Genomic DNA, 17,745 nt, shown 5'->3' on the forward strand with positions numbered 1-17,745 from the left:
ACAGAGGCCTAGAACTGTCATCCAACCTCACCCCAGGACTCCCTATTACAGCTCCAGAGGCCACCCCTTTTTAGGGGTGAATGTGTTAATAGGCATCATTCTATGGGGGAAAATTAGATTCTTTAGGGCTCCAGTTCCTCCCTGCTACTCGCTCTCCTACCTTCTCAGCCCCACATCCTGAGAGTTCTCCTGTTTGGAGGGAGAAAAGGCACCCACTCTCCAGCACCACGTCTCTTTCAAAGGCGGGCCCAGGAGCAAGTTTTCTGTTCCCATTGGTTGGACCAGTACTAGAGAGGGGAATTCGCAAACTGGCCCTACGGGACGCCCACGCTCTCCACCAGCGCCACCGAGGATACTGTAAGCTACAAGCTGGGCTCGCCCCAGAAGGACGCGGAAGGCTCTCTTGCCCGCTTCCCAGTCAGGCTCTTCCCCTCCTCCAGCCTCTGGTCCCCGAAAAGGCCGCGCTCCCACCGCGCCTCCCCCTCTGAGAAATGGCGGAGGGTGCGCTCGGTGCGGAGAGCATGGAGGCGGGGCGCCCTTCTCCGAGTCCGCTGGGTCGCACCCCTAGCCAGTCAGCCAGATCCTACATCCTGGCGTGGCTTCTCTGCTCTCTCTATGCAGCGGAAAGGGCGAAATGCAGGGACTGCAAGCGGGCGCATCCGGGGAGAAAGAGTGGCTGAGCGTGCAGAGGTGCGCGGACCGCGGCTACAGCTGGCCTATCCGCACCACGCCCCCATCCCGGCCCGCACCCCGCTCCTACCCGCGCTCCGCCCGGCCGCACCCAGCTTTCCCACCCCCCTCCTACCCGCGCCCCTCCTGGCCAGCAGCGCACGTCCCGCACCCGTCTCCTATCCGCACCTCGCGCAGCCCGGGCGGGTGTCCAGAGCCCCGCCTCTACCCCGCACCCCGCCCGCACCCAGGTCCCTCCCGGCCCGCCCTCCGGCCCGCCCCCCGCCCCGCCCCGCCCCGCCCCTGCCCGCTCCTCCGTCGCAGACGGCGCTCGCCTAGCCTCAGTCCCGCCACCCAAGCAGGGCGCGCAGCAGCGCAACGTGCGCGGGAGTCAGCGCCCCGACGCGCGGATCCCGCAGCTACCGCCGCGCTCCGGGCGGGCATGGGGCAACCCGACTGAGCGCCGAACCCCACCGCCGAGACCCACCGTCCCGCGCCGCCCTCCCTCTAGCCGCGGCCCCGGCGCGCACGGGCGATGGCGAAGGCGACGTCCGGTGCCGCGGGGCTGCGGCTGCTGCTGCTGCTGCCGCTGCTCGGCGAAGGTGAGTCCTGCCGTCTGCCGCTTCCCGCAGCGGCCAGGGCGAAGTTGGCGCCGCGCGCCGAGCGGCGGAGCGGACGCGTTCGGAAACGCCTTTCCGTTTGTGGTGGGCAGCGGGCTGCGCCCTTGCCGGCTCCTCTGCTTCAGCTGCGAGCGAAGTGGCCGCGTTGGGCGGCGGGCAGGGCGCCTCGGGCCTCAGGCTGGGCGGGTCTCCGGCAGGAGTGGGACACGGGCCGGCGGCGGCGGTCGGTGCCCAGAGCCCGAGCCGCAGCCGCGCGTCCCAACCTGGCTGCGCCTCGCGCGAAAGCCGCGTCCTGGCGCAAACAGGACAGCCGTTTCGGTACAGGCGTGGGCGGACGGGTCAGGCAGCCCCAGAAAACCCGCGACTTGCGCGGGGAGTTCTATTTCTGCAGAAGTCTGCTCGGTCCTGGTTTCCTTCTCCTGCACCACGTCCATGCGTTCCTCCTCCAGCCGAGGGGTGCGGAGGCTCTTTTATAAACGGCTGTTTTTCCCTTGTGCTTTTTGGCCGCCCTGGTCTTTAAAAACCTAAAAGCCTGTGGTTTCTGAAGTGGCTTTCCTTGAGGGCCCGCCGCGGTCCGGGGCCCGCGCGGCAGCCTTGGACTGGTGTGCTGAAGCCCGGCGGGGGCCCCTGAAGATGCGACCTTTGGGCCGTAAGACGGCTCAGGGCCAACATTTACTGAGTGCTTTTGACCAGGTTGGGCTACGGTAAGGAGGGTGGGTGTGCCGCCCGCCTGGGTGCTGTGCCTTGTGAAGTCGCCGGCGCTATGGGATCCCAGCATTAGGTGTGGCCTAGCAACGACTGGTCACCGCCCCCACCCAAACCCTGGCGGAAGGAGCCTCAAGGCTGGAGAATCTTTGACCCTTTTGGCTGCGCACTGAAACCGGCCCTGACTTGATCTCCTCCCAGTACTTCTGTATGAACCAAGTTTCCCTTTGAGAGGGAAGGCGCTCTGGCCACCCTCCCCCACTCCCTACAAAGGGCTTTCTCTCCCTAGAGCCTTTGGTAACAGAAGAGGCTGTGGTCACCCTGCCTCTTGCCCCAGGTCCTGCACAGACTGAGTTCACAGGCCTGCCTGTGCGACTGGCTCCCCAGTTCAGCGTATGCTGAGGCCAGAATGGTTCCCCAGTCCATCACAGGGGCATGGGGAGAAGCCTTTGCCTTCCCACCTGGAAGAATGGGGATGGGGAGTCTGTTCCCATTGTTGGGACTCTGGGGCCACAGTGCTGCAGGGGAGGACACAGGGCAGAGGTAAGCAAGGTGTTGTGAAGCTCTCTTGGGACTCTGGGTTGCAACTTTGTAGTTGTGGGCATGTGGTCAGGTTGAGCCAGAAGCCCGTGTGCTGGGCAGCAGGGCTTTCCCACACCCTCCCATAGCTTTGTGCTTAGCCTGGGTGCCCAGGCTCCTGGGGCCAGCCTGTGGCACTTGGCGGGAATGCAGGTAGCTTTCCGTGCCGAGACCCCTGGCCCACAGTATTGGGTGGCTGCAGACAGCCTCCCCAATCTAGAGAACATGAAGCCCCTGCCCCCCTGGGATGGCCAAGAAACCACAGTTGGTGGCACTGGGAGTGGAGTAGCAGCCCACACCCAGGAGGGACCGATGGGGTCTTTGGAGAGGCCTAGGCGGCTCTTCACCAGCAGCAGCAACCTGGAGCTGACCAGCTTCCATGAGCTGTCACGAGTGAGCTCTGGGCGCTCTCCCCTGACCCACCCGGTGGGGACAGCCGGCCTCAGGCGCCCTCTTGCGGAGGCAGCGCTCTAGTGGCTGGGCCTGAGGCGGGTGGGGTTGGAGGTGGGATGGGCTGGGTCTCTAGGGATGAGGGTCCTTCCCCAGCACACACTCTCACACTCACGCTCTGTCATCGCCAAGACACACTCCTGCCCTTTCTCCCAGAGACATGCTCACGAGGCCTCTGGACACACATCCTCCTACAGTGTGACCTGGCTTCTTCACACTGCAGCCTCACCCAGGTGTACACAGAAGCCCGGCCCTTCTCTTACCACTCACGCACACATGGGGACCCCGCATGTACATACAGGGACACATGTCCCAGGTATCTTGGAACCAGAGCTAGAAAACCTCCATCTAAAAGTTGTTCTTAGAAGTTTCTGACATCTCACAGCTCAGCACAGCTACAGCTACCCCCATTGCAGGGATGAGGAAACTGAGTCCCAGCATCTGGGGCTCCCCCTGCAGGTGCCAGGCTGGCCCGCAGCTCTTCCGCAAGCCTCTTATCTCTCATCCCCCAGGCTTGGCTTCTTGGGTCCCGCTTTCCTCAGCACCTCCAGCTGCAAGGAAGGCCCAGTCCACAGAGGCCCGGGGACCCCAGGACCTTCTGCTCCCAGCACCAAAGGGCCAGGCACCGTGACATGACAGGGTCAGGCTGCCCCTCTGTGGAGCGCCTGGGTGGTACCTGTCTCTGTGCACCACCAGGTGCCAGAGCAGGCACCTAGGGCCAGAGGGGATGTGGCTCCACCTACTTCTTTTCTCTTTTGCCCCCTCCCCTCTTTGGCCGGGGGCCAGTGGAAGGCTTGTTCTGCCTCCAGACTCACTGGGCCTCCCACTTTCTCTACTCCAGCCTGCTGAGCCCCTCTGGCCTTTAGGGGCAGCCCTCACCCCTCACTGGGGGGCTGGGCCAGCTGGGAGGCACCTGAGTGTGTGGGGCCCATGAGAGAACAAATGGGGAAGTTTATGGAGCCGCCTTTATTCTACAGAACTGCTTTAGGGATAGGCTAAGTAAATCACTGTTTCCTCGCTGGTGTGAAGAAAATGGGATGCGCTCACCTAATGGGGAGCTAATGGCCTTTTAGCCAGGGGAGGAGAAAATGAATTAAAAATTATGATATCTGTTAAAATGCAGCCTGGGGTGCCAAGGGGAAGGGAGGGCCAGAAGCTGCAATCTCCCCTAAGGCCTTCCTCCTCTGCAGCCTGATAGAGGACCCTCTAAGTCCCCCTGTCTTGACTGGATAAAGCTGATTTACCAGCAATAGCCACCCCACAGGGACCTCACAGCATGCTGGTCCTGTGCTTCGAGCTGCATCTTTGCTAGCTCACTTTATCGTCCCAACAAGCCTGCAAGGGTTGTGGCCTTGTTTGCCCATTTCACAGGTGAGGAAACTGAGGCTCCCATAGGAGCTGGTGGAGAGGATTTAGGAGCTCCCCACCCTTGGTCCTCTGACTTTCTGCAAGCCCCTTTTCTGGGCCAGTGGTGGTGGATACCAGGGCTGGGGGTGAGGAGGGGTCCCAGGAGAGGGAAGTGGCTCTGAGCCTGCCCACCCACTGGTGAGTCACTCACCTTGGCCTCCAGGTGCTCTGAGGACAGCCTGGCCCAGATACGGGAGTGACGTGTGGCACTGTGCTCAGACGCCTGAACCAGGAGCCCCTCTGAGTCTCAGCTGGTTCCTCAGGCAGGACCTTTGCTTCAGCTGATGTTTGGAAGTCCAGTGGGTCTGGGGCCAGCACAGGCACGGCCTTGTCAGAGGTGGCCTAGGGGAAGGACCCTGTGTGCTGCAGGTATGGCAGGAAGACATCTCTGTGCTGGTGGTGGTGCAGCGTGTGGCCAGGATGCCCAGGAAGTGGCCCTTGCACCCAGTGTCTGCCTGGGGACCTGCATCTGACAGAAGCTACTGTGCTGAGCAGAAGGGGTACAGGGGTGGGAAGGCTGGGTGTCAGGGACGTGGGTGCCCCTGTGTTTCCTTGTCCAGGTCAGGGTCCTCCCTGGTGCCCCAGGATGGGCTGCCAGAAGAAAGCCCTCAGTCAGGTGTCCAGGGAAATAGGGCCGAGTCAGAGGGGCAGCCCAGCCCTCCTGCCAGCACAGCCTCCGTCCGCGGAGGTGGCCGCGTCTCCACTGCGGAGCCCACTTCCTTGTTGGTGCTGTGCTGCCCTCCGCCCAGCTGCGTCCACCCCACCCCCGCATAGTGTTTTCCACATGAGCGACTTAATACTGACAATAATAGTAACAGTGAGCGGCCCCCAGACACTCCTGAGGGAGGCTCAGCTCCGCCCTGGGCTTTTCTGGGGCTGGTGGTGCACTTGGGGCGGTTACTCCTCTCACACACGCGTGTGTCGGTGGTGGGGGGTGATGTCAGATGGGGCAGGGTGGGAGGGGCTAGTGGTCCGCCAGGCGGGGAGCGCACCCTGACCCTGGCTGCAGGGGAGGGGACAGCAGTTGGCCCATCTCTCCCTGCCCATCCACGCCTGGGTCTGGGGTCTTTGGCCCCTGGGAGGCTGTGGGGTCAGTGTGACTCAGGTCAAGCTCATGGGGTCCCTGCAGGACGGGAACTGGATGCTGCTCCTGTGGGCACTGCATCCCTGGGCGGGCGTGGAGGGTGAGAAGGCCCCCGGCCGCCTAGAGTCTGCCTGGCTGCCCGCACTGTGCAGCAGCCAAGGCCCGTGCGGGGGTAGGGCGGCAATGCTGTGCCCCCGAGGCAGGACTTCCCCTCCCCTCAGAGGACCTGGGCGTGGGCCTTCTCCTGATCAAGGCGCCAGGACCCTTGGCAGGCCTTGTGGCCTGGGCCTCCTCCTGCCTTCCTCCTCGCCTTGTCCCCATTGTCCACCTTCCCTGAGCTCTACGGCCAGGCCAGGTCATGTGGGTGGGCTCTAGACCTCCATTAAGCTCTGGCTTCACAGCTGTGTGATTGTGGGGTGCCTCAGGGACGTCCCTCCCCTCTGCCCTGAGGCTGGAGGCTGTGAAGCCAGTGGCCCCCTGAGTGGTCCACTCTGAGACCCTGGGCAAGGCAGAGGTGGGGCGAGAGGAGCAGCTGGGCACTGTTGTTCCTTTAGCTCCTCTGGCTGGGGCTTGTGCGCCCTGGAGAGCCCGGTTGTGGGGCAGGTGATGCTGCCGGGACCTTGAGGACGGCAGTTCAGGCAGCACCTGGGCCTTGGAGAGAGCAGGTGGCCAGCCCTGAGCAAACACCTCTGTTTGCTTTTGCCTCGTGGGTGGCTCCACAGAGTACAGCAGCCCAGGCACCACCACAGAAAGGTCACCTGTGTATCTGGACAGGTGTGTGCCCACCTACCTGGTGGGCTGGCTGATGCAGGCTTTCCTCCTTGATACCAGCAATACGTGGAGGGGCTGGGGCCTTGCAGGATGCCTGTGGTCCTGGGGGACCCAAGCACCCTGCCAGATTCAGATGCTGCCCCCTGCTCCTCTGTGACTGGGGCTGGCGTGTGGGTTCTGCAGAAGTCCAAGGCTCCAGACAGGTGCCTGAGGGGCAGTGTGGCCCTGGAGCCGCAGGCAGGGGAGGCAGGCAGTGGTCATCAAGACTGTTGCCCATTCCCGCATGTGCCTCTGTGACTCCAGAAAATTCTCACCGTTGTGTTCCAGAAAGGGAAAAAGGAAAAATGCAGTTTCCTAAAATTTCAGTAATGTTCTGGGAAGTGCTGGGGCAGATGTGTGCTCCAGCTGCCAGTCCCTGAGGGCGGGGCGAGCTGGGGTGCAGCCTGCGGGTGGGCGTCTACTGGGCTCTTCCTCAAACTTTTCTTGCCAGTGAAACAGGCAAAGACATGGAGGCTGGGGCTGGTCCTGGGAGGGCCAGGGGCTTCCTCCTTATTTGCTCCCCATCCTCCCTCCCATCCCTGCCTGAGGGGTGTCTGCTGTGGCCCTGAGCCGAGGAGTGACACGGCCCTTCTCACCCGTGGAACCAGGGCTAACATGCGTTTAGCGATGTAGGAATGTGCTCTGTCATCATGAGGGGGACAGCCTGGTTCTGTGACCCAGCACACGTGTGCAGCCTGCATGTCCACAGATGAGACTCCCCGGAGCCTCGAAAAGTGACCAAGGGATGCCATGAATCTTCTTTGCTTCCCCAGCCATACCCCCACAATCTTGGAAGGGCAGGCAAGACTGTACTTGGTGACAGACGCCCCCAGTCTCAATGGCTTAACAGAGCCCACTTGTGTCCTGCTTGTGGCACAGCCTGGCCTGGCTCTGCCCCCGGGAATGGCCCCCTCTCTTCAGCCACGCCCCCTCTGAGCCTGCGCCCCGCTGTGTGTGTGGAGGGCACAGAGCTTTGAGACCAGGAGGTGGTGGGGGGCTGTGTAATTTTGCCTGTGTTCCGCTGTGGCAGTCTGGGGGGGACGCACGCTGGGGTGCCCTGCACACGCCCACGTGCTCATCGGCTCTTCCAGGTCAGCCCTTGTGTCCGTCGTCCTGGCCGGCACGAGGGGGCCTGTGGTGGGCCCAGCAGCGGGAGAGGGGAGGAACAACGGGTGGCAAATAATTACAGTTTACTCTTTTTATCCAGATGAAATTCACATAAATAACAGTCATCATTTTTATGCAAACAATTCCGTGGCATTTAGCGCATTCATAGTGTTGCTCAGCATAGACATCCCCTCTATGTGGGTAAAAGCATTTCCATCACGCCAAAAGGAAGCCCCGCACTCACCAAACAGTTGCTCCCTGTTCCCCTCCCCGCAGTCTGTGTTCTGTCTCTGTGGATTTACCTACTCCGGGTATTTCATGGAAATGGACCTTTGTGACCCACGTCTTTCACTTAGCACGATATTTTCAAGGTCCGTCCACATTGTAGCATGTGTCAGGACCTCGTTCCTTTGTAAGGGTGGATAACATTCCCTTCTATAGATATGCCACATTTGTTTATCCATTCATCTGGTGCTCTCTTGGAAGCACTTGGGTGTTTTCTACCTTTTGGCTACGATGAATAATGTTGCTATGAATATTCCTGTTACAAATATCTGTTTGAGTCCCTGTTTTCAGTTCTGTTAGGTATATACCTACAAGGGAAATTGCTAGATAATTCCATGTTTCATTTTTTTAGGCACTGCCAAATTGTTTTCCACAGTGGCTGAATCATTTTACATTCCCATCAGCAGTGCACAAGGGTTACAGTTTACCCACATCGTCACCAACACTTGTTATTTTCTGGTATGTGCGTGTGTTAAGTGTTTTAATTCTACCCATCCTAGTGGGTACAAAGTGGCATCTCACTGGTTTTGGTTTGCATTTCCCTCATGACTAGTGATGTTTAGCATCTTTTCATGTGCTTACTGGCCAGTTGTATATCTGTCTCCTTTGGAGAAGTCCCTCTTCAAGTCCTTTGCCTGTTGTTTACTCGGGTGGCTGTCTTGTCTTACGGTTTACTTTGCTGTCATATCTCCACCTAGTATTGCTGAGAAGTGGCTTTGTCCAGTGGTGTCTCTGTTGGTGCCTAAGCCCCAGGTCCCCTGTGAGGTAGACATGGGTTCATCTGATGTCCCCATGTGGGCACTGAGTCACCACCACCCTCATCAACCTGAGGACGTTCTTGGAAGACCTGGACTCTGAGGCCACCTTGAGGGCAAACATCCCAGAAGCAATGGTGTCACTGCTCGTGTGTGAGAAGGGGACACCTAGGAAGGATGGGAACAGGAGAAGGACTCGGTAACATGGAACCCAGGGCTGCCCTCTGTTGCTCATCCTGAGTCCAGACTCTAAAAATACCCGGGCAGATGCGGGTAAGTTGATTACTGTAATTACAGTGGTGTGATGTCATGCTTTTGGGCCCTGGAGCCATTTTCCTGGGACAGACATGTGCTCAGGCAGCTCTGGGGGCCAGCACGGGGCGGAAGGCCTTGACCCAGGGGTGGCGGGAAGCCTTTGTGGGCCCAGCACATCTGATTGGTTGCCAGGGGTGGTGGTGGAGAACTGGCATCTGTGGGCAGGTGCTGTGCCCCCAGGGAGAAGTTCCTGTCCCCATTCACAGCTGGAGACTGAGCCGGCTACAGATGAAAGCAGTGTAGGGTCGTGCGCTGGGCCCTCTGCCCTGTCCTCTGCCCCTTCTGTGGAGCCAAAACCTCTCCTTTGGACTAGGCTCGCGTCTTCTTGCCTTATCTGTGGCCTAGGAGGACACTTGGGATCCTAATCTTGTTTCTGCCTAATGTCCCTCATACCCCAAAGGCCACCTGGGCGAGAGCCCACCCCGATTTCCATCATGCCCACCATCCTGCCTGTTGGCCTCTGGTCAGGGGTTTGTTCCCTGAATTCTCGTGCATCACATGGACTCAAAGGGAATCAGCATTTAAACTGAGAGGAGCCTTGGCATCAGGTGCAAGCCTCTGCTCTTACAGATGGGAAAACTGAGGGAGGCGTGAGTTGTCATACGTGGGGGTGGCATCCGTTGAAGACTTGGCACCACAAGCCTGGTCGTCCCCTTCTCCACACAGCCACCCCAGCCTTGGGTTTGGATTCCTTTCTACTCCTGAGGTTGAAGTCTTTGAGGTCTTTGCACCCCAGGCTGGACAGCAGTGTTGAGACGCAGGCAACATGGTCTGCCCAGCTGTGCCACGAGGCCTCAGGACTAGATGGCCTGTCAGGCCCCAGGTCTGTGCAGGGCCAGAATCTGCTCTCTCAGAGGCTCCCGGCTCTCTTCCCTCCACCCTCCACCAGAGCAGACCCACAGGCCTTTTGTGAGCCCAGCTTCTGCTGCAGAGTTCAAGGCGGCCCCGCCTGGGGACCCTGGCCGCCGCCCTGGCCCCCACTGTCGCTCTCAGCCTGCCACAAGAAGGACACATGGGGACTACATCTGGCCTTCCAGTCCCCCCGCCCCCATCCCTACAGCTGCAGCAATTCCCAGAGAGGCCCAGCTCTGCCCAATAGGCTGCCTCGGGCACGTGGAGATACATCTGACCCCGTCAGCTGGAGGGGTGCCACACATGGGAACTGCCCCCCCCAGAGCTGCCCAGACCCCCCGCCCTGCCCAGGTACAAGTCCCACGTCAGTTCCATAACTGACTTGCCACGTCCACCCCTTCTTAAGTGTGTGGTGGTAGCAGGACTGGCGGGGCAGAGGGAAGGAGCCCTGGAGCATCGGTGCTCCCGTGTCCAGCCGGGATGGGCGAGTGAGGTCCCTGGCACCGGGCGGGCACCTGCAGGAGCTCCCTCTGGGCAGACAACCCTTACTGTGCCTTCTCCTGGTGGGTGGGCACTGCCTGAGCAAACTCCGTCCCCATTTCCCGGCTCCTTTCCCCGTTCACATTTCACTGAGATGTTAAAGAGCCTGTGTGAGGAAACTTCTAGGGGCACCTGCCTCTTAGAGAAGGCTGAGGGAAGCTGTGGATGGTTATCTTTGGTGGCATTTTTTAGCCTGGGGCTGCGAGCAGGTGGGCAGGTGGCCCAGGGGTCCCAGGTCACAGTGCTCCAGTTTCTCCGCGTGGCTGTCACTGAGCAGAGAAGCCTGGGACAGACACCGGCTTAAGTACTTGCTCATTCTCTGTTTGGCCTTGGACAAGATATTTAGCCTCTCTCTGCCTCAGTTTCCTCTCTGTGGGACAGGAATCCTGGTAGTCCCTGCCTCTGACAGGTGTTTGAAGTGACATGATGCACGTGGAATGCTTAGGTCAGGCCCACTCACAAAGAACACTCTGTAGAAATCTGTTTGGTTCATGTTGAACACAGATGAGAAGGGCACTGGGGGCGGGGCAGAAACAGGCAAGACCATTTCAGTTTGAGATACATGGGCTGACAGATCCGTTTAAATTAGCATGTGGACGTGCTCTGAGTCACTGTGCCTTGCTGAGTGCAGGGCAGGCAGGTGCCTCGCCAAAGGCACCAGGGTCAAAGCCAGTGATGCCTTGGCCCCGTTGCCCTGGCTGGGGCCACTGCACAATGCAGCTGGCTCGGCCATGAACTCTAGAGCCCTGGAGCAGAGGGGACCTGGTGACCCTTACACGGTCATCAACAGGCCACTTGGGTGGCCTGTGCTTGTCCAGCCAGGCCTTGCCCTAGGAAAGAAATTAATTATAACGTAATTGGCAGTTTCCTTTGCATAGAAGGCGGAAGGAACTGCCAGCAAGGCCGGTGATTAACTCGGCAGCAGCTGGGAAATCACATTTGGGCAGGAGTGTCCATCATCTTGACCAGGCCGCTGCAGCTGGTCTGGGTGGGTGTGGAAGTATGGGTGGTGCTGTGGTGCAGTGTGGCGCCTGGGCTTCCTAGTGCCAGTTACTGACCTTTCCCCAAACCTCAGCTGTGCCTGGATCCCTTCCCCACCCATAGCAGTAGGCTGCATGATACCTTAGGGTGTCAGGAGACTTGGGCCCCGGTTGCAGTCTACCATGAGTGTGAGCTGGGAATTCTGGGCCTCCATTTCCCAGCACAGAATGGGGAGAGTGGTGTCTCTGCTCTACAGCAGGAGCTCAGCCAGGCGTGCGAGGAAGAGCCTCAAGGATGAGAGGGCTGTGCCTGTGCATGTAGGGACAGTGGTGCCTCTGAGATCAGGGCCAACCCCCTCTCTCCTTCTCCATCGAGCTGCTCTTCCAGGCCACCAGGCACCCTGCCCAGCTGGGGGCCCAAGAGGACAGGTGTCTGTGAGGCATTGCACCCCACGCTGGGTACCCTGCCCAGCATTTTAGGAAGAAGGAATTTCAGTCTGGAACTGAGAGTGCACTGCCATGATAGTGACAGTATGCTCATTGGACACCAGGAAAGCAGCAACCCTTGGCATTTATTGGGTGCCCAGTGTATGTACCTGTCCATCCATCTGCAGAGGCCAGGGTTTTCTTGATGGTTTTACAGAGATATGCTTAAACTCAGGGCACTAGGAATGGGACAAGCTGTCAGATGTTCTACGAAGGAGACATTGGCTTATCAGTGAGTATGGCTGGGCCAGGGAGCCATGTGCTGAAGCACTGAGGCAGCTGGCTCCCAAAGTGAGGCTCTTGTGGGCCATCAGATTACTAGAGCCTGCTCTGGACTTTCCTTCACACCTGCTCTGTGCCTGGCATCAGGAAGGGTTCAGGATACAACAGTGGGCAAGACAGGGCCAGTGCTGGCCCTGTGGATCTTCACAGCCCAGCTTTCCTCTCACAGGGTGGGTCAGACCTGACAAAGCTGCTTTCATCTGGAAGCCTCAGGATGCCAGTAGAGTGATGGCGGTGGTGGAGATGGTAGTGATGGAAGTGGTGGTGGAGGTGGCCGTGGTGGTGGAGGTGGTGGATGTGGTGGTAGAGGTGGTGGTGGAGGTGGTGGAGGTGGTGGAGGTGGTGGCGGAGGTGGTGGAGGTGATAGAGGTGATGGAGGTGGCGGAGGTGGTTGTAGAGGTGGAGGTGGTGGAGGTGGTGGTGGAGGTGGTGATGGAGGTGGTAGAGGTGGTGGTGGAGGTGATGGAGGTGGTGGAGGTGATGGAGGTGGCGGAGGTGGTTGTAGAGGTGGAGGTGGTGGAGGTGATGGAGGTGGCGGAGGTGGAGGTGGTGGAGGTGATGGAGATGGTGGAGGTGGTGGTGGAGGTGGTGATGGAGGTGGTAGAGGTGGTGGCGGAGGTGATGGAGGTGGTGGAGGTGATGGAGGTGGCGGAGGTGGTTGTAGAGGTGGAGGTGGTGGAGGTGATGGAGATGGTGGAGGTGGTGGTGGAGGTGGTGATGGAGGTGGTGGAGGTGATGGAGGTGGTGGTGGAGGTGGTGGTGGAGGTGGTGGTGGAGGTGGTGGAGGTGGTGGAGATGGTGGTGGAGGTGGTGGTGATAGTGATGCAGCCACTTCTAGTGGGCATTTACTGGGTGCCAGTCATTGTTCTGAGAACTTCACGTGCATTAACTTATTTTAGTTCCCAATGCCCCTACGAGGTGGGAACCCTGAGTCTCTGTGATACAGAGGAGATAACTGAGACACTGAACGTATGTCCCTTGCCCAGGCTGGTGCCCCTCACCCCACCACCGCAAATGCAGAGTGCTCTCTGTCACCCCAGGCCAAGTCCACAGTCCTGCCTGGCATCCACAAGCTGGCTCAACTCACCTCTTCTGCCAGGTTTCCTAAGTCCATGACCTCGTCGCCTGTGGAGCTGGAGTTCCTGTCTCCAGCCAGCATCTGCGCTTCCAGCTCTGTGCTGACACTGCTCCTCTGCCTGAACGCCCCCGCCTCCTCCTGCTTTCCCTGCCCTCCACCTCCAAGCCACGCCACCCCTGGCCACCTCCTCCCCGCGTCCTGCCTGGGCACTGTCTCCCCCTTGCCTCCAGCCTCTGCCCATCCGCAGCACCTGGCCCTCCTCCCTGTCTCCCCGGCAGGTATTTTTTTCAGAACGGGCAGTTTAGTTCTGCCAGAGCCCCTGAGGAATAGGATTATTTTTAAACTGTGCCAGAGCAACTAATAACACAGGCAGCAGAGCCGACAGAACCAACCAGGCGGGGAGCACCCGTCACACCACACGCCATGTGCACATGCGCCATGAACCCCCCACGTGTCCCGGCCACCACAAACACATGCTTCCCACACACAGGTCCCCCAGGGCTCTGAAAGCCAAGCGTCCCTTCCTCAGGCCACCAGCGGCCCCAACTTGGCCAGCTCAGCGCAGCCTGTGTGAGAAGATGCAGCAGGGAGGCGTCCGGCACCCTTGCGGGCAGTGTCCTCCATGCGGGGCCGTCAGGAGGCTGCTACTCTCTCCCCAGGTGTGTCCCGAGGGCACTCAGGGGCAGGGCCCTCCCTCACCATCCTCACTCTCCTCCACCCAGGGACGGGCCCTTCACACAGGGCAGGCAGTGCCAGCTCAGCGGGAAGGCACGTGACGATGCAGGCCTGCTGACCTGGTGCTGACTTCAGCGAGGGTGACACCAAGGGAGGGCACACAGACCCCCATCAGCACTCCTGTCGCTGCCAGGGGCAGTGAGTGTCCCAGCATCTCCAGCCATAAGATCTAAAACATCCGTCTCTGCAGAACCAACGACTGCATGTCAGGGAAGGGCGGACTAGCTGCCCGTTTTCTTGGCCAGCAAGCGCCCTGCCTGTGTGCCCAGGGCTGTGTGTGGCTAGGGGCAGTCAGCACGTCTGTCTGTCCTGCCTGGCTTGGGGGCTGCTAGGAAGGCCCTTCCCTTTGCTGCTCAAGGAATCATTCAGGGCCGGGCGCAGTGGCTCACGCCTGTAATCCTAGCACTCTGGGAGGCCGAGGCGGGTGGATCGCTCAAGGTCAGGAGTTCGAGACCAGCCTGAGCAAGAGCGAGACTGCGTCTCTACTAAAAATAGAAAGAAATTATATGGACAACTAAAATATATATAGAAAAAATTAGCCGGGCATGGTGGCGCATGCCTGTAGTCCCAGCTACTCGGGAGGCTGAGGCAGTAGGATCGCTTAAGCCCAGGAGTTTGAGGTTGCTGTGAGCTAGGCTGATGCCACGGCACTCACTCTAGCCCGGGCAACAAAGCAAGACTCTGTCTCAAAAAAAAAAAAAAGAAATTATTCAGGACCTATTCACTGTCACTTCTCCCAAGGCAGGCAGTGTGGGGAGTGGGTGCCGGTTCTTTCTGTAGGGCAGTGCTCAGGACCCTAAGCGACATGGTCAAGAGGTAGAGCCAGGATCCCCTCATGGTACTCTTGCCATGTGCCAGGGCCGAGAGCATCTCGTTGGGGAGTCCACCCAGCCACTTGGACATCCCACACATGCTGGGAGGCACTGAGCACGTGGTCAGTCCCACCTGCCACCATAGCTGGCCGACTGTGTCCTCTGGCTCATGGGCAGCGTGTCCAGAGGATGTAGCCCCTGCCACAGTGGCTTACACCAGGACAGAGGCTGGTCCCGCCACTCCCAGGCTGCGTGACACAGGCAGGTCCCTGAGCTCTCTGGCCTCAGCTTCCTCACCGCTGGGCTAGGGAGAGTGCCTGGGAGGTTTAGATGGTGAGTTTGGATGTCTGAGCCGAGAGCAGGTTGGGCACATGGGGATTCTGTCTGCCCCATACTCCGTTATCATCAGACAAATGCTCTGAGAGTTAAGGGAGCAAAGGCCAGCAAAATCAGGGTCTAGGGCAAAGGTCAGGCTGGGTCAGGGGCTTGCTGGGGGCAGCAGGCCAGACTCAGCAGATGGAGAGGATGGGGAGTGCCATGCACCGGAAGCTCTGGGCAGGGCTGGGCAGAGCAAGTGCCAAGGCCCGGAGCTGAGGGGCCGCTGGGGGGTGGGTGGCATGCAGGCCACAGCTGCAGATGCCACGCTCTGTGTGGGAGGTGGGTGAGCAGGGGCTGCTGAACACCTGTGAGCAGGCCCGGGCAGTGCAGAGGGCTCAGAAAGACACCTGGGAACAGCTGTGTTTGGTGGCTGCTCTGGGCAGCTGTGAGGGGCAGGAGAGGCCCCTGAACTTTTGTGACACAGGGAATTGGGGAAGAGGGTAGTATTCTTGGCAGGGTGCAGTTAGTCATTGCGTGGGAAACCGGTGCCTAATGGCTGCCTGAGAGGCTACAGGGTTGGCACCTTGGCACATGTGAGGATGTATCATGCCAAAGGGAAGGGCTCCTTGTCAGCAGGTGTCCGAGGCTGGCCTGAGCCTGGGCTCTGCATTCTCTGCTGGGACCTCAGAGGGTCCCTGCCTTCCCCAAGGCCACCTGCTCCATGCCAAGCTTCGCCCTCCTGGGGTCTCAGGCACCCGCCCAAGTGGCTCTCCAGCCAGGGCCACATCATGAGCTATGGGTCCCTTCCCCCAACAAAAAGTAAAGTTGTATTTTATTATTGTATGGGTATAAGACAAATATAATCCAGGCCATGTTATTAGTATATATTCCTTATTGTTATATTTAGTTCTTCTTTTTGATTTCAAAATAAAACTAAAACATTTTTGTTGGGCCTCATGCACTGTGCCATGCCCCCTGCTGGGGGCAGTGAGGATTGCCCCAGCACCAGTGTCTGTTGGGAGCAGAGGCCTCCTCCTCCTCTGCAGGCGCTGGGCACCAAGGGTTGGCACAAGTGGGCTGGCCTGTGTATGCCCTGCCCTCACTGGGGACGGTACGCTCCCAAGCCATTCACGTCTCTCCTGTGCCTGTGCTCTTGTGAGCACCCAGCGGCTGAGGTGGGAACTGTAGCAGAAATCAGCCATGCCCAGGTGTGTACCTGCCCTGGGCAGGTGGCCAGGGCAGCGGAGGGATGGGGTGCCAAGTGGGGCCACGAGCTTCCTGCTTCTGTTTGGCCTTGGTTTTGGCTGAAGATGTAGCTGTGGGCACATCTTTAAAACCGGGATCCCCTATAAGGCACCAAAAGCGCAGGCAACAAAATATAGATGAATTGGACCACATCAAAATTTAAAACTTCTGTGAATCGAGAACATAATCAAAAGAGTGAAAACACATCCTATGGAATGGGAGAGAAATTTGCAGTTCCTATATCTGATGAGGGTTAATATCCAGAATCTACAAAGAACTTCTAAAACTGAACAACAAAAAATACCCATTCAAGACTGGGCAAAGGACTTGAATGGACATTTCTCCAAAAAAAAAAAAAAAAAAAAAAAATACACAAATGGCCAAAAACCACATGAAAAGATTCTCAGCACACTCATCGTTAGGGAAATGCAAATCAGAACCACAGCGTGATACTATCTGACACCTGTTAGGATGTCCACTGTCAAAAACCCCAGAAAATAATAAGTGTTGGTGAGGATGTGGAGAAATCAGAATTTTTATGCACTTTTGGTGGAAATGTAAGATGGTGCAGCCACTATGGAAAACAGTTTGGTGGTTCCTCTTTTTTTAACATAGAATTATCATATGATCCAGCAATCCTACTTCTGGGCATGTACACAAAGGAATTGGAAGCAGGGGCTGTAGATGTATTTGTACTTCCTCATTCAGAGCAGCATTTTCACAACCACCGCAAGGTGGAAGTTCCCCAGGCGTCCAGCACCGATGAGCGGATGAGCAAGACGCGGCACTCCCTCCCATGCAGGGGGAGATGGTGAAGGAGATTCTGACACGGCCGACAGCATGAACGAACCGGGAAGACGCTGTGCTGAGTGCATGAGCCAGTCACAGTGGGGCCAATACTGAGTGGTTCCACTGACATGAGGTGCCTGGCGTCATCAAATTCACAGAGACAGAAAGTAGAATGGAAGATTCCAGGGGCTGGGGAAGGAGGGGAGAGGGAACGATTATTTTGTGGGTCCAGAGCTTCAGTTTTATGAGGTGAAGGGAGTGCTGTGGATGGAGGGTGGTGACGGTTATACAACAGTGTGAATGGACTTAATGCCGCTGAACTGTGCACTTTAAGATGGTTAAGACAATAAATTTCATGTTATGTGTATTTTACAGCAATTTAAAATAACTTTTAAAAACTAGGATCTCCCTTTATACCCTCCTCCAAATTTTTTTTACCAGAGAGCCTCCCAGATCCATGCTTTTTCCCTAAAAGCAAAGTTAGGTTACAGACCAGTGCAAAAGCAGCCTCCGGCTGGGACGGAGCCCGCAGGCGCAGTCTGTATGCTGTGCCGCCGGCTGCCAGCGGGCAGAGCTGCCCCTCACCAGGACGCGCCCCCAGAGCTGGAGGCCAGTGGTGTGTTTGCCCTGGCTGCTGGCGTCGTCACCGCTGGTGCATGAGAAGGCGCTGCGTGTGAACACGGAGGGGTGGCCTGCAGCTCTGTCTTGCCACCAACAGCCTCCTGTGGCTCTCAGCGCCCATGAGACGACACCAGATCATCTCACCCAAGTCTGTCACACCCACCTCCCTGGCCCTGTCCCCCGCTGCTCCCTCCATCCAAAATTCTGACCACTTCCCAAAC

The 17,745-nt window shown here is 58.5% G+C and overlaps 1 protein-coding gene across 2 annotated transcripts in view; it reads left to right on the forward strand.

Moving 5' to 3' along the window:
- Nucleotides 1-1,012: 1,012 nt before the first annotated feature.
- The window catches only part of RET (ret proto-oncogene), a 51,545-nt gene continuing 34,812 nt past the window's right edge, over nucleotides 1,013-17,745 (forward strand). For both annotated transcript variants that reach the window (XM_069461006.1, XM_069461007.1), the window contains exon 1: nucleotides 1,013-1,271. In XM_069461006.1, coding sequence (XP_069317107.1) covers nucleotides 1,205-1,271 — 67 coding nt within the window. In that variant the 5' untranslated portion in view covers nucleotides 1,013-1,204. The remainder of the gene's footprint in view (nucleotides 1,272-17,745) is intronic.

Source organism: Eulemur rufifrons, chromosome 28, assembly GCF_041146395.1.
Source record: "Eulemur rufifrons isolate Redbay chromosome 28, OSU_ERuf_1, whole genome shotgun sequence".
NCBI classification, from domain to species: Eukaryota; Metazoa; Chordata; class Mammalia; order Primates; family Lemuridae; genus Eulemur; species Eulemur rufifrons.